This window comes from Cervus elaphus, chromosome 16 (genome assembly GCF_910594005.1).
Source record: "Cervus elaphus chromosome 16, mCerEla1.1, whole genome shotgun sequence".
In the NCBI taxonomy this organism is placed as follows: Eukaryota; Metazoa; Chordata; class Mammalia; order Artiodactyla; family Cervidae; genus Cervus; species Cervus elaphus.
The window spans coordinates 42,253,257-42,269,970 of NC_057830.1; the positions used below are offsets into that span (position 1 = coordinate 42,253,257).

Genomic DNA, 16,714 nt, shown 5'->3' on the forward strand with positions numbered 1-16,714 from the left:
CTGCAGTATTATTTACAAAAGCCAAGACGTGGAAGCATCCTAAGTGTCCACGAACAGATGAACGGAAAAAGAAACCATACTATTTAAACACACACACACATGAACATACAGTGCAGTATTATTCAGCTATAAGGAAAAGAAGGAAATCCTGCTGTTTGGGACAACATGGATGGACCTCGAGGGTATTATGCTAAGAGAAATAAATCAAAGAAAGACAAATATTATATGACTTCATGTATGTATGAAATGGAAGGAAAGGAGGAAGGGAGGAAGGAAGGAACCAAACCTTCAATTCATCCATACAGAGAACAGGCTGGTGGTTGCCAGAGGCAGGGGACAGGAAATAGATGGAATGGGTAAAGACAGGCAAAAGATACAAATTTCCAGTTATAAAATAAATATGTCCTAGGAATGTAATATACAACATGGTGACTACAGATAATAATAGTACACTGTGTATTTTAAAGCTGCTTTCAAATCTTAAAAGTTTACACCACAAGAAAAAAACCTGTAACTGTCTGGAAATGGATGCTAACAAGACTCAGTGACTTACTGTGGTGACCGTTTCACAATATTTACATATATCATTATGCAGTACACCTGAAATTAACACATTATATGTAAACTACATCTCAATTTTTTTAAAGTGATATTCTATCTGATCCCTTCTGCCATATTGTTTTTTTTCATTGAAGTACAGTTGATTTACAATGTTGTGTTAGTTTCAGGTGTATAGCAAAGTAATTCAATTATACATATATATGTACTCTTTTTCAGATTTTCTATTATAAATTATTATAAGATATTGAATATAGTTCCCGGTGATATACAGAAGATCTCTGTTGTTTATTCTGTAATTAGTACTGTGTATATGTTAATTTTAAACTCCTAATTTATCCCTCCCCTCTTTTCCCCTTTGGTTACCATAAGTTTGTTTTCTATGTCTATTAATCTATTTCTGATTTGTAAGTAAGTTCATTTGTAACTTTTTTTTAATATTTCACATATAAGTCATACCATATATTTGTCTTTCTCTAACTTCATTTAATATGATAATCTCAAGGTCCATCTATGTCACTGCAAGTGGCATTTTTTATGGGTGAGTAATACTCCACTGTATACTGTATCATCTTTATCCATTTATCTGTCAATGGATATCTAAATTGTTTCTGTGTGTTGTCTATTGTAAACAGTGCTGCTATGAACATTGGAGTAGATGTGTCATTTCAAATTAAAGAGTTTTCTCTTGATGTATGCCCAGGAATGGAATTGCTGGATCATGTAATAGCTTTATTTTTAGTTTTTTAAGGAACCTCCATAGTCTCCATTGTGGCTAAACCAATTTACATTCCCACCAACAATGTAGAGGAGGGTGCCTTTTGCTGCACACCATCTCCAGCATTTATTATTTGTAAAATTCTTGATGATGATCACTCTGACCAGAGTGAGGTGATATCTATCTCATTGCAGCTCTGATTCAATTTCTCTAATAATTAGTGATTCTGAGCATCTTTTCTTATATCTGTTGGCCATCTCTATGCCTTCTTCGGAGAAATGTCTATTTAGGTCTTCTGCCCATTTTCTGATTTGGCTGTTTGTTGCCACTTTTCATTCATTAGAAATAGGTCAGGGACTTCCCTGGTGGTCCAGTGGTAGAGAATCCACTTTTAAATGCAGGGGACACAGGCTCAATCCCTGTTCAGGGAACTAAGATCCCACATGTCAAGAAGCAACTAAGTCTGCAGGCCACAAGAGGAGCACGCACACTACAACAAGTAGCCCGTGTTGCAACCAGAGACACTCCTGCACATCACAACTAGAGAAAGCCCATGCACCACAATGAAAAGCTCACACACCACAACCAAGATCCAGAATAGCAAAAAAAAAGAAAAGAAAGAAGTCAATAAATCCAGCCCACACTTGAGGTGAGGGCTAAGCAGTAGAAATACTGGGAAACTACATCTAGACACATTACAGGTATTCCTTGGAGACACTGCAATTAAGTTCAAGATGGCTACAATACAGCAAATAACACAAAATTTTTGGCTTTCTAGTGCATATAAGGTTTCCCTGGTGGCTCAGATGGTTAAAGAAGCCGCCTGCAATGTGGGAGACCTGGGTTCGATCCCTGGGTTGGGAAGATCCCCTGGAGGAGGAAATGGCAACGCACTCCAGTATTCTTGCCTGGAGAATCCCCATGGACAGAGGAGCCTGGAGGCTACAGTCCATGGGGTTGCAAAGAGTCAGACACGACTGAGCGACTAAGCACAGCACAGCACAATGCATATAAAGGGCTTCCCAGGTGGCTCTGTGGTAAAGAACCCGCCTGCCAATGCAGGATGTGCAGGCTCAGTCCCTGGTAGGAAGGTCCCGTGGAGAAGGGAATGGCAACCCACTCCAGTATTCTTGCCTGGGACGTCCCATGGACAGACGAGCCTGGTGGGCTCCAGTTCATGGGGCAGCAGTGAGTTAGACAAGACTGAGGGACCACAGCACAGTGCACAATAAAGTTGAGTTTATACTGTAGTCAGTCCATTAAGTACGCAAGAGCACTATGTCTAAGAATGTGACACATCTTAATTAAAAAAGACTTTATTGCTAAAAAATGCTAACCATCACCTGAGCCTTCAGCAAGTTGTAATCTTTCTGTAATAGTAACACCAAAGATCATCATGACAAATATAATCATGGTGCCCATAGACTATTTTGATGCAGGATTGCCACAAAACTTTCATTTTGTAGAATACTATAATGCATTGCACAATAAAATGAGGTATACCTCCACAGTGAAACTGCTGAAAACTAAAGACCCCCCCCAAAAAAAGTAATACCTTAAAAAAGGTAACACTGAAAATTGATTCATCAATAGAAATACTTAAAATACAAAATGTTTTTCAGTATATTGTGTAACAGTACCAAAACAATTGTGATAATCCTAACATCATACCAAGATAAGTTCCAGAAGGTTTAAAACATTGGAAATAAAAATAAACAAGTAGTAGACCTGGGTTCCATCCCTGGGTCAGGAAGATCACCTGGAGAAGGGAATGGCAATCCACTCCAGTATTCTTGCCTGGAGAATTCCTTGGACAGAAGAGCCTGGTGGGCTAAAGTCTATGGGGTTACAAAGAGTCGGACACAACTTAGCAACTAATACTTTCACTTTTTCAGACCTTTCTAAGTAGAGAAACAAAGACGGAAACCATGAAGAAAAAGAGCGAATTCAAAGACATCTATGTTTATTTAACAAACATTCTTGATCACTTATTATAGTCTAGGAATAAACTCAGTCTGGGTGTACCATGTGAGAAAAAGAAACATGGCCCCCACCATGAAGAACAGAGTCCAGAAGAGACAGAATAAACCACTACAAATTCATTCCAAAAAATCCAAGTCATCCTCTCTCTTGCTCTCACAGCCCACATCCCATCAGGAAATGGACTGGGCACTACTTTCAGATCACATCCAGAGGCCAATCACGTCTCACTACCACCACGGCTGCCACCCTCACTTCTCCACGGATTAGTACTACAGCTTTCTGCTAGCTTCCCCACTTCGACCCCATCCCACCAAGCCTATTCGCCAAGCAGTAACGAAAGGGATCCTTTCACAACTCAAGTCATATCGTGCCACTCCTGGCTGTAAGCCCTATGTTTCGCCCACAGTAAAAGTGAAAATCTTCACAACAGACTTACCAAGCTCTCCATCCTCAGTCCCTCCATCTACTCCATCTCCCCACTGCTCTCACCTCACTTGCTCTGCTCTAGCCAACCTGGTTTCTCTGTTGCGTCTCGAAGAGCCAGGCATCTTCTAACTTAAGTCTGTACCTCAGCTGTCCCTCTAACGAGAATGCCCTTAGCCTGTATCTTCACCTGGTTAACTCCCTCACCTGTTCCAAGTGTTGGGTCAACTGAGCTTGACATGCCACTTAAATGACAGCTCTCCATCCCAATGCCCCTCGTCCCACGTGATTTCCCCTACCCTGTGTCCTACCTGTTTTTTCTTCCACAGCCTGTATCATTTCTAGTACACTACACAATTTACTTATCATGTTTATTATTTACTATTTATCTCACCTGACTACAATGCAAACTCCTTAAGGAGAGGGATCTTTGTTAACTGCAAAGTCCCAAAACTCTGGCACAAACTGGAGCTCTATAAATCCATGTTGATGGAATGAATGAATTTATCCAATAAGCAAAGATTCAAGAGCCTGATAAGCCTAGCAGTTATACATAGCTGGTGAGAAAATAAAGTAAGTTTTCCAGAGGCTAATCAATCAATATGTATTTAAATATACTATAGCAAATAGTTGAAGTCTAAAGTGTTTGGCCTTTCCATTAAGTAAATCCACTTCTAGGTACCCAAATTTAAAAAAAATTATAGATGCACACAGATTTATGTATAATGTAGGATTTCAGGTAGCCATTATAAGTTGTACACATCTGTATTTACTACAGTATATATTTACTAGAGTAATACTTTTAAACAAAAACTCAGGGTGTATGTATATTACACCAAGTCTTCTCAACCACAGACTTAGATACATTCCTCCTTAGTCTAAGCACAGCAGGTCTCTATTCAGATGTCTATCTTGGTAGGATTCACAGAAAGAGCACATCCATTCAGTATCTTTAATCTGTTCTACAATTTAAAACCCAAAAAGAACAATGGGCTAAATGTGTATTTATTAGCAGCTACTACTGAACTTCTCAGAAAATTGTTAACTTGTTAAAGGCAGATTCCCCCCATCCATCCACTCACATGATGTCCAGCACAGAATCATTCCGAATGACCTTATGGGAGACATCAGCTAGCAGGAAAAGACCTCCGTCTGTCTTCCGGATGCTAGCTGCATAGCCTGGCCAGATCTGCAATCTGAAGACACAGATGGCCTTTATCCTGGGATGCTAAAAGAACCAGAGATATTTCCATGCCCTCATTTGAGGCAATACTTTGGGCAGATACTGCCCCTCCCCAATAACAATGAGAAAGCAATAGAAAACAAATGAAGTCAGCATCACTACGAACTTAATAAAACACTTAATTAACTCACAAATTGTACCTGCTATCATAAAAAACCGATACAGTGACTGCAATGAAAATTTTCTCTGTAGAACATTCAAAACTGAGGAAGAAAAAACCAGCACCAACCTGTGCTGCTGCAGCACCATAGCACTTGTAGGGTCATAGAAGTTTCTTCCAACAAGTTTCATGTCCAAAAGTTTCATTACCCTGAAATAAAGAGCAAAGAATGAGTGTTCCAGTAGAAGATTTAAAAATAAATAAATAAGTTCAAGTGCTCTTAGTTACATTTTCCTCTGGAAGCCTCAAAGGGCAGAAAGGCTGATGCTCTTCGCACAATATAGCTTTTATGTACACAATACTCTTACCAAAAGGAAAATAAAAATGACCAAAGCATTTATCTTGCTGTATACGCAAATGATTGCAGCCTTTTCTCCTAACTAGGTAACCAAAAATCAAGTTGACTTCCCGAGCTCAATTTACATTACTTTACCCTATTAACTAAAAATAGCACGAGAGTCCACTTCTAAATTTGTGAATTTCAGTCTGGCACAGGAAGTTATGTTTGTTCCTAGCAGTTCAGCTTACTAAGTAGAAATTAGGTTTTGTGTTTTATAAAAGAAGTGGTTTGGGAATAACAGTTTCATGAAAATTTGAGAGTTTTCAGAAGAGTAAAAATAAAAAATTATGAGCTATTTATATCCAAACCTTCAAAGGACCAAGAGAAATTCTAGCAAAAATTTTTACACATTACCTCTTCATGTAGACCCCTCATGGTGTTTAATGTAACATCATTAAATATACACCATCAACATTTGCTTTTACACTTCCTGAATGAATCAAAGGAACCCATTCCCTTCTAGCCAACCACCTCAGATCTACTTTCATATACCCAAATCTGTCCAATCACCCGAGATAAGTTAGCCTTTAATGTCATGCATTTATTTATTAAATATTTCCAAACTCTTTATATACACACTGTAGTTTTAATACCATCCAAGGCTCCTGAAGAGCTCTGTTACAAAGACTGAGGTTAAAGAAAATAAGACTTCAGCCATTTCTCACCGACGGAATACAACATTGTAGAAGGGAATGCACAAGTCAGAACAGGGCTCCAGGATCTTTGTCAACTGAATCTTAATGGTGATCTCAGCACTGTCAGTTTTCCTTTGACTCTTTAACTCAAGAACCTAACAAATAAACATATGTATGTAAAAAGAAATGACATTACCAAGCCCTAATATAATCCAACTTGTGTTCTAGAACACTAACATATCTTAATCATGTTTTATTCTTTTCTATTACTTTGCTGTCCACACTAGACAAATCACAGCAGGACAATCAGGATTTACAAGAGGACTTGGTAAGAGATACCCAATGGAGAACTAGCAATAGAGCCTCATGATTTTGAAATCTTATAGTATTCTTTGTCACTGAGGTCAAAGGCTTCCAACCACTCCTCTTAAAGAGAGAAGGAACTAGAAAGAACTCATATATAAATAGTTTCTCAGTTTGCAATTTCTTGGTTGCAGAGAAGTCAGCCCTCCCTCTCACAATAGGAAAGTACAACTCAAATGTTCAGGGACACTATGATTTCCCACCACTCTGGCTTTGTCCCAAAGTGCATTTCCTATTTGGTCTCACTTGCTGAAGCTTAACAGGTAGATAGAGAATGGATCCATCAAAAGCAGTGACATTTCCGGTGACAGCTTGATGGTCCTTCAACATGCCAAACCTCATGCTTTTGCACTCCACGTTGGGGCTAGAAAATAAAGAGGATTTTACTTCAGTTTGACTTTACAGCAGGGCAGTAGGTTTGTTAGAGAAACAGTCACTTGTGACTACTGCTCCATCTAGTGGTCATACTAAACAATTCAAATATATCTATCTGACTAAAAAAGAACTCTTGACCCAAGGCTCACAGAAAATAAAAACAATCCTCTCTCAAACATAACTGCCTTAGCATGTCAGGGTACATTCTTCGAGAGTTTAGATCAGTGGGCCAAACAACTTCTACAGAAAGTTTTTAGAGGCCATATGGTCTCTGCTGTAACTACTCAACTCTGCTAACATGGTGCAAAAGCCTTATAGACCATAGGTAAACCAATAAGCAAGGCTATGTTCTAGCAACACTTTATTACAGAAATAGGCAGTGGGTCAGATTTGCCTGGCAGGCCTATCATAGTCTGCTAATCCCTGATGCAACATCTGTAGAAATACACACTTTTTAAAAAATATATTTTTAAAAAACAGTACTTTAGACCATTTTTCACTCAACAATTTCAACTTTTTATCAATTCATTGGCACAAATCTTACAGTTTTGAAAAATTCCAATAGCTACTTTGTACAATGATTTTCCCATTAGATTACAGTAATGCATAACCTTATCCTACAACTTCGAAGATTAAACAAATCCAAGGCTAAAAAGGGTCAAGCGTGTTCAAGTATGTGAAGAAAGATAAAAACTACAGAAAGTTCAGGTGGTAATCCAGTACAGTCATCCCCAAAACTAAGCACTCACATGCTAACATCACATTTCAAAACGCTTCTTCAAAAAAATTCATATTAATACACACAAGGCGTTATGCTCCAGACAACTTTTGAGTTAGTCTTTTTAGAGCTCTATCACGTCACGGAATCCACAGGACAACCAGTCACTGTAGTGCATCCTCTCAGTATTCTCTCAAGGGCCTGGCATTCTCATCACATTGCAGCTTCAAAGGTCTGCAACTACAATCTCAAAATGTATAGAATCCACGCTGTCTCCACAGCCTGGTCAATGCAGACATCCATGAGGAGTCACACACCAGTTCTGTTTCAGGAACAGTTGTCAGTCCACTTTCCTCGCATTAACACCCATCTCTGTTCCTTACGTTCCAGAACAGGACCATTCTCACTACCTTCTCCTCCTGTGAGTTCAATTTCACCCAGCTTCTTGGCTCCTTCTCTTGTCATACATGCTCAGCTCTGGTTTCTTACCTCACAGAAACATTTAAAGCAATCTGGCTACCCTCTCTAATTAGTATTTCATTTCTCAATCATCTTACAAACGTTTAAAATAAGTGGCTAATTCACTGGCTATTTCTCATGGCCCATGCTCCCCTTTGTTCTTTTAATCTATTTTCTTTCCCTCCATAACACTAAAGAAAAGGAATACAAATACAGGTAAGTTAAAAGGTTATGAAGGGGTCTATGTGAGTAAAGGGGTTCCCAGGCAGTGCCCCTGGTAAAGAACATGCCTGCCAGTGCAGGAGACCCGAGAGACCGAGGTTCCATCACTGGACTGGGAAGATCCCCCAGAGGAGAGCGTGGCAACCACACCAGTGTTCTTGCCTGGGAAATCCCATGGACAGAGAAGCCTGGTGGGCTACAGTCCACAGGGTTGCAAAGAGTCCAATACGACTGAGTATCATGCAAATAAAAGGCCTTGAACTTAAGTTTCATTAACTTCAAAGAAAATCCACATGCATAAAATTGTGCCTATTATGTTAAAATCTAGATTGGTAATACAGCTAAACAGACACACAGAAAAGTTAATTTCAAACTTATTGCAAGGATTTGAGTATTTGATGTTCTGTAGGGGGGTAAATGCATCAGGAATTATACAGAAAACCAATTCAGTTATTCCTATCGAACTATTTCTTTACTGCTCTCTAAGAAGTAAATACGGCGGGGTGGGGGGGAAGCTATGAATACCTGAAAGTCACATGATATTGATAAACTGCTTCATTATGACACTGTATTTTGATAAGGTTCAATCCCAAAAATTGAGGTGTTCCTTTTGATCCTTGCTTCACAAAAAGCTCTCTAGAACATAAAAATAAAAAGTAAAAGCACCCACAGATACGAAAAACAAATAGCCCATGCCACAAAAATACAGAGAAAGCAAAGAAAGAAGGAAAGACATATTGGGGGAAGTAGTATTTTATAGGTACACAGGCCCTCAAGACATACAAAAGCAGCTTTGAAAGAAAGAAGGTAAATTCTTGCAATTTCTAATTAGAGCAGCAAGGTCACCGTATTCGTCCTAGTAATATCACTAGAATAACTAGGCCAGCTAACTAAGAACATAAGAATTAGTTCTGTAGAGAAAAATGAACAACTGCAATGTATTTCCCAGACAATTTCTTTATCTACAACATGACAAGGAATTATCTATGTCTGAACTGGGAAGGAAATGAAAAGCCGTTGAGTTGATTGACCCATAGTATCAGCACTAACCCCATTTCACCTCATCAGGAATTGTCTACCTCTTCTGTCCTTCTCCCCACTGTCAAAAAACAAAACAAAACCCCTGCGGCGCCTACCGCCAGGGAGGACCTTAGACACAACGGCACAGGGTGTGCAAGCCTCTGAGAAGGCCTCCGCTACACCATCCCCAAGCAGGAAGGCAGCACTCCCGACTTACTTCTTGCGCTCTGCAGTTCCAAGTGGAGGGCTATCAAGAGAGTATAGTGGGGCCTGGGGCAGAGGAGGCAGAGGTGAGAGCTGGGCAGGATCCTGAGAAGCCAGGCTGAGAGCACTGGGAGCCCTGTATATTCCTCTGCCTAAACCACCAGCTGCTCTTCCCACTGGTAACACAGATGCATCCAAATTCCCTCTTCCGAGCATCCTGCATCGTTGAAGAGAGACAAATCAGGACTTTCTCAATCATGCTTCTATCTATGCTCCCAACTAAATGAGTCCTCAAATCTCATTCTTTCCCTGGAGGAGTCAGCAAAAGGGACCCAAGCACTGGGATTCTCTCTGAATCCAATATGCCAACAAGACTCACTCATCAATTACTATTAATATGGACTCTGAGGACCAACTTCCATAGCAGAAATTGAGGTGGAAGTCTGACCCACCTGGGATAAAGAATCAGCACCATCAGTCTGACTTCTTAAGAGAGCAAACAGGGTGGTGAACTGTGCTGTGGAAAACTGCTTTTACCTTGTCCAAAGACTGACTGGGTCAGTAGTTACTGACTACTTTTGGAAAATGCCCATTCTTACCATGAAACCATGCACTGTTTCCTTGGGAGACAATATAACCCACTTTAGAGTTTCTCTTTGGACTTGGAGCTATTTCACCTAAATTTGATAGCTACCCAAGGAGGCAACTTTACCCACCTATTCCAACCAACGGAGGCCTCTGCCATCTTGCTATCCCCAGCTGCCAACAATGAAGGATCCAGAAAAGTGGGATGGGGTTCTTCTTTGTCCTTGCATGCCATATTGGTAGGTAAGCCTAGACCTAAAATGCCTCTACCTAAAGGAAAGGTCAGATCCCAGCTGTAACTGTGAGCTGAACATTTTGTAAAATGCAGTAATTTTTTTGAAGATAAACTGTGTTAATTTAAGAACAAAGCAATGATCACATCAATGATCACATCACACAACATCATGTTTTCTCAAGTTAGTTTTCCACATACCTAAAGGAAGCATCTCCCGTTTCAGAGGGGTCTGGGATGCTGTTTCAAGGCCCAGTCCTCGGAACATTGAGACTAAACCCACAGCCTCCTACAGAAAGTCAAAGAATCATGTTACTCTTAAGATACAGTTTAAAAGGCCAGAAATATTGTTGATTTTCTTCAAACCTTGGTAAATAATAAAAATCGTCCACTTCAAATTCTATAAATGTCAAGAACAAAGGATAAAAGTACCTCATAAAAATTGCTTAAATTCTTATGGTTTTCTTTAAGGACACTTATAACTATGCCATATTAGGCTTTTAAACATAAATATAGTTCATGATTTTATAAATATAGTTCATACTAGGTTTTTAAGCACAAATATAGTTCATACTTTGGCCACCCGATGCGAAGAACTGACTCATTAGAAAAGACCCTGACACTGGGAAAGACTGAAGCCAGGAGGAGAAGGGGATGACAGAGGATGACATGGTTGGATGGCATCACAGACTCAATGGACAAAGTTTGAGCAAGCTCCAGCAGTTGGTGATGGACGGGGAAGCCTGGCTGGCTGCAGTCCATAGAATCGCAAAGAGTTGGACAGGACTGAGCGACTGAACTGATAGTTCATGATTTAATGTAAGTATTCCAAATAAAACAGAACCACTTTTCTAGTTCATTTCCTGTACACCTAAGGTAAGAGGGCACAAGCATACCAGCTAATAAATATTCCCAAAAACATGTAATTTAAGGGTATCAGAAGTCTTGGGGTTTTGTGTTTTTTTTTAAACAATCCTCAACAGAACTTGTTACTGTTTTCCTGTGGCTTGGAAGTTTACTACTGTCACACCAATCAGAGTCGCACATATAGATTCAAGCAATCCATCTGAGTGAAAACACAGGATTACTGTCATCAGTGTTTCTTTTTATAGAACAACGTTACATCTAACATGGTCAACACTACTTAACATGGTCACAACTGCATTATTAGGTTCTTCCTATATCTGCTAACTCTCCATTCTTTGAAATTTGTTAATTACAGGCAAAAACCATTTTAAAAATTACTATATAATCAGGAAATTAAGCATGCACATCCATATAAGTATATACACACACAGCAGTTAACAATAGCCGAAGACCCTTTTTTTCTTTAAGATTTGGGCAAAGAGACTTCTGAAAGGAACTATTCTTAACAATTATGACCTCAGAGGCAATGGTGGCTGCTAATACCATAGAGTCCAACCCACAGTGAAAATCTAAACACTAAAGGTTGTGTCTCTAAACCTGTCATGTATGTATGTACATATTTATACTTTAGAAGCCAGGAAACTAAGCCATTTACCCAAGTCCATCTAACATTCATTATGAGGCACTTTTTCTAGACCTGCAATTCAAGAACTTGAAATCTATTCCTAGAAGATGAAACTACTTGTTAAAGGGGGAAATAAAAACAACCCTTGCTTTCATATGGAGCTTCCTAGTTTCCTAAGTACCCTGAAATCCATTATTTGCTCTAATGATAAGCTGCATGCTGCTACTATGTACACAGACATGGTCTTACCTTTTGCACTGGCCCACTCTGTGGACTCGGCTCCTTTTGCTTTCCAAACACATGGCCCCTGCCTGCAGGTCCTGCCCTGCTCAGAGATGGGTCCAAAGGTGTTGGAGCTTGTGGCCAAGAGCCTGGCATCCGCACAGACTGAGATGGGTACACGGGAGACAGGCCCCTGAAGCGTGGTCGGACAGGATCCATTGCAAGGCTGCAGAGGACATGGGTGTCAATCTATCCTTGTTAATTACCTGCCATCATTCTATAGTTTAAATGATTCCCAAAGGGTTTCCTTTTCCTTCACAACAGACTCACAAGGCATTAAAAGAAAAAAAAGCTACTTTGGATCAGACCAATGATATTCCTATATTATATTCACAATATATTATATTCAAAAGTTTCTACTTAGCCCAGAATGTTCTAAATACTCTCAATCAGAAATCTCTTAAAGGCCAAACTCTCCTTAATTTTACTCATATTTACTCATATTTTCTACCCAAAGAGTTTCTTTGAGAACTCAGTCCTGTAGTTAACTACCAGATGTAGAAGTATTTTTTATATATGGGCGTAATTTTGCTTTATAAGTAAGTATATAGTTAACATATCACAAAAATTTTCTGTCAATAAATATTCATCAGTTTTGCTTTATTTTGGGCCTCTCTACCAGGGACTTAATCTTTTTTCCAGTCTGTTTTCATAGTAAACTATTTCATCTCCTCCTTGATTCCTTAGTGTGCTTCTCTGAATCTTTATCCAGTTCCTTCTGACAGAGCTCTTTTCTCAAAAGCTATCAGAACTGAGGTCTCCACCATATAGACGCTTCCTGATTTGAGCCTATGATTCCTGCTTAGTCTCACAGGTGACATTTAACACTTGCCCCTACCCTTAAGGTAACCGGGGATGATGCTCTTCTCGGCCCTCAAGTCTCAGACTCACTAAGCCTTTTCAAAATCACTTTATATAATCTACAGACTTCAAGACTCCCCTTTTTTTAGAAGGCCACGCCAGGCTTCCCTGTTAGCTCAGCTGGTAAAGAATCCGCCTGCAATGTGGGAGACCTGGGTTCAATCCCTGGGTTGGGAAGATCCCCTGGAGAAGGGAACTCCAGTATTCTGGCCTGGAGAATTCCATGGACTGTATAGCCCCTGGGGTCGCAAAGAGTCCAACATGACTGAGCAACTTTCACTTTCAGGAGCATATAGGATCTTAGTTCCCCAACTAGGAATCGAACCTATGCCCCCTGAAGTGGAAGCATAGAGTCTTAACTACTGGACCCCTAGCAAAGGCCCAGGACTCCTTCTTTCAGGGGCTCCTTTTCACTGTCCTGACTCACCCCAATCCCCAAAGAAGCTTCTGTAATTAACAAGTAAGCCTCTTCTTAATTGTCACTAACCTGTCTTAACTATAAATTACTGAAAAATCAGGTCATGCACATAAAAGAAAAGGCTGACACACAATTTCTAAGTCAATTCTACAGATGAAGGTGGTTCAGGATCTGGCAAAACGTTTTAATACAAACTGTTACTTTTTACACTAAAACAGAAAGGCATGCCTCCTCCTCAAAGGCTACTAGAATTCTCCCCTATAATTGTTCAAACTCCTTTTCAGTTAACCTGACCTCTTGGCTCACACCTTCCTACCACCACTGGAAGAAACCAGAGCAATTAGCAGTCTGACTGGTATACACTGAGAGGCACGGTGACACCTACCGATTACAGGACTTCTGGAATCCTCTTCTTTCTTCACCCCTCTCTCACCTCCACCATCACTTCTACAGAGTCAAGCACCTCCCCCAGAAAGCCCTCCCTTACTGTGGATTTTCTCCTTTGATTAGTTAACAAATAGCTGGCTGACTCTAAGGCCCAACCCGGAAGAGTCCCAGGACAGACAGGTCCCAGGACAGGCGAGGACTACGTTCCGCACTCCTCCAGGTGCGAGCTCCAGACTGGGGTCTATGACTGGGATGTAACCAGAAGGGAAGGCCCCTACGCTTCTTCCACATGGAGAAAGCATCATTCCCCAAACCAAGACTCCGCCAGCGGTCTGGCCCACTGTTCCTGCCCAAGGGAACACTCAACGCGTTCAACCACCTCCCTGCCAAGAGCCTCCTCCCTCCTCCTTTCCACCTTTTCAAGGGCCTGCCTTCCTCCTACACCCCCAACCTCAAATAACGACTTCCCGCCCCCGCCCCAGGCCCAGCCTCCACCCAAGGGCCCACAGACTCCGAGCTTTCCCAAGGGGAGGGGTGGAGAGGGCCACAGGGACCCCAGCTTACCACCAAGAACTTGAGTGCGAGAGCACCTGACCTGTAGCAGAGCGACCTCTGCCTCCCTGGTCTTTCACACCTGCGTCCCGTCCTCTCACCGGCGCTGGACCTCACCGAGCAGCTTGGCTGCGCCTCAGGAGACGCCAGCGCTCAACGTTCCCACCACGCCAAAATCCCACATGCTCCAGACCTCGAGTTCCCGTCCTCTCGCGAGGCCTCAGGGACTGAACCCATTGGCCTAATGACGTGCCATTCACAAGAACCAGCCATCTCATTGGCTGTTCTGCAGAGAGCCCCTCCCTCTCCCATTCCAGCCGTCTCCTGTGGTGGTGCCGGCGAGGTTCACCCGGAAGGGGTGCTCAAAGTGGGGGAGGGAAGTAGGGGGTCCAAAAGTTAGGAGTGAAATTAAGTGTTGAAGTGTGTTATGCTTTCAACATCCCGACTCTCTTACTGAGAGCAACTCACATAAACAGAGTTAGCTTACATGCTCATGTAGAAATTGACTTTCCTCAACCTTCCCATTGGGGCTTCCCTCATGGTTCAACTGGTAAAGAATCCGCCTGCAGTGCAGGAGACCTGGGCTCGACCCCTAGGTTGGGAAGATCTCCTGGAGAAGGGAACGGCTACCCACTCCAGTATTCTGGCCAGGAGAATTCCATGGACTGTATAGTCCATGGGGTGGCAAAGAATTGGACACGACTGAACGACTTTCACCTTCGCTTTCAACCTTCCCATTGGGGCTTCCCCGATGGTGCAAGCTGTAGAGAATCACCCCGGCAATGCAGGTGACACAGGACACGCAGGTTCGATCCCTGGGTCAGGAAGATTCCCTGAAGGAGGAAATGGCAACCCACTCCAATATTCTTGCCTGGAGAATCCCATGGACAAAGGAGCCTGGCTGGCTACAGTCCGTGGGAGCTCAAAGAGTCTGACATGACTGAGCACGCACAGGCATAGCTTTCCCCTTTAGAAGATATTGAGGATGGTGGTGCATAGAAATGAGCTTGAGTTATAGTCACACAATTATGTGGTCTCTGTGCCCCACTATTTTTATGTATAAAACTGGAATAAAATCACCCATTCATAGAGTTGTATGGAAATTGCATGTGTATGCTCTGTAGTGTCCAACTCTTTGTGACCCCATGGACTGTAGCCTGCCAGACTCTGTCCATGGAATTTTCGAGGCAAGAATACTGGAAGAGGTTGCCATTTCCTACTCCAGGGGATTTTTCCCACCCAGAGATTGAACCGGAATCTCTTACCTCTCCTGCATTGGCAGATGGATTCTTTACCACTGGGCCTCGTAGGAAATGTACATGAATGTGTGTAAAATACTTTGTACCAGGACAAGATTGCCTTCCATAAATGTTGTCTATCATTATTTATAGATACCTGAATCTGTGAGCCAAGAAGAGCTATCTTCAAATTATGTAAAAGCGTTGGTGGTTAATTCTGCAGCTACAGTATATTTTCCAAAGACATAAAAATTTCTCTCCCTCCTCAATTATTTTGGCAAATAACTGCACCCCTCTCCAACCCCCGGGTTTCTGGGGTGGTTGAGGTCAAGCTTCCAGAGACCTTGACTGATGCTGTAGAGACATGCAACTACTGTTTATGGAATAGGGCTAGAGAAGGCTTTTCCAAGCCTCAGATATCTCATACCTTGCTTTATTCCCTACATTCGAGGACTCTACTCTCTTTCCCAAATCAGAATAAAATTTGAAAATTATTGGAGCAGGAGATTTTCCAAAGCAGGAATCTAATTGGCAGGATACCCCTTCCTTCTTTGTAGATGTAATTTGTTTAACGTTATATTTAAGTTCTTCTACCTCACAACCTTCCTAATTTACAACATTACAGTGTTACAATAACATGTATACTGAATTCTGTTGCCCATGCACACATTTAGTAACAACTCAAAAACAGTTCCATACCTAGGAAACAATATTTTAGGGGCAGGACTCAGCAGCTTTTCACAATAGCAATTCTCAATTTTCTGAAGCTGTCAGTTTTGAAAGAGCATCATTGTAAAGGATATACGCATTGGATTCTCTAGATTTCTATATCGTATCATGCAAAAGTGGACAAGATATTGGTGGTGGTGGTGGTGTTCAGTCACCCCTTTCTCCTCCTGCCTTCAGTCTTCTCCGGCATCAGGGTCTTTTCCAGTGAGTTGGCTATTCACATCAAGTGGCCAAAGTATTGGAGCTTCAGCTTCAGCAGGGTATAGAAATATCCTATACAACATTTCTAGCCAATCCACGCATAACAAGTACTAGTTATTTCACCAAAGGGAAATCCACAGTCTCAGTGTTGACTGGAAATAAAGATGGTTGAAGCTCTAAAGTGTGGACATCTGCTTGGAAACTTTCAAAATATAAACTTCTCCTGGAGTTTATATTCCACAACAGGGCACTTCAATTGTTAGTTAACAACCCCTTGGATATTGATTTAAAGTACTACACACATATTGTACTGTTT

General features: G+C 41.3%; 1 protein-coding gene across 3 annotated transcripts in view; it reads right to left on the reverse strand.

The window, feature by feature from the left end:
• PIWIL2 (piwi like RNA-mediated gene silencing 2) overlaps positions 1 to 14,399 on the reverse strand; it is a 72,107-nt gene extending 57,708 nt beyond the window's left edge. The window contains exons 1-10 of one of the 3 annotated variants that reach the window (XM_043870646.1): positions 14,274 to 14,399; positions 11,980 to 12,178; positions 10,440 to 10,527; positions 10,138 to 10,276; positions 9,435 to 9,638; positions 8,723 to 8,833; positions 6,670 to 6,787; positions 6,091 to 6,215; positions 5,155 to 5,235; positions 4,765 to 4,878 (exon numbers count right to left, since the gene is read on the reverse strand). In XM_043870646.1, coding sequence (XP_043726581.1) covers positions 4,765 to 4,878; positions 5,155 to 5,235; positions 6,091 to 6,215; positions 6,670 to 6,787; positions 8,723 to 8,833; positions 9,435 to 9,638; positions 10,138 to 10,276; positions 10,440 to 10,527; positions 11,980 to 12,171 — 1,172 coding nt within the window. In that variant the 5' untranslated portion in view covers positions 12,172 to 12,178; positions 14,274 to 14,399. Of the gene's footprint in view, positions 1 to 4,764; positions 4,879 to 5,154; positions 5,236 to 6,090; positions 6,216 to 6,669; positions 6,788 to 8,722; positions 8,834 to 9,434; positions 9,639 to 10,137; positions 10,277 to 10,439; positions 10,528 to 11,979; positions 12,179 to 14,242 lie in introns of all 3 variants that reach the window. The other 2 variants (XM_043870645.1, XM_043870648.1) reach the window with 2 other exon arrangements.
• Between the last annotated feature and the right edge of the window lie 2,315 nt (positions 14,400 to 16,714).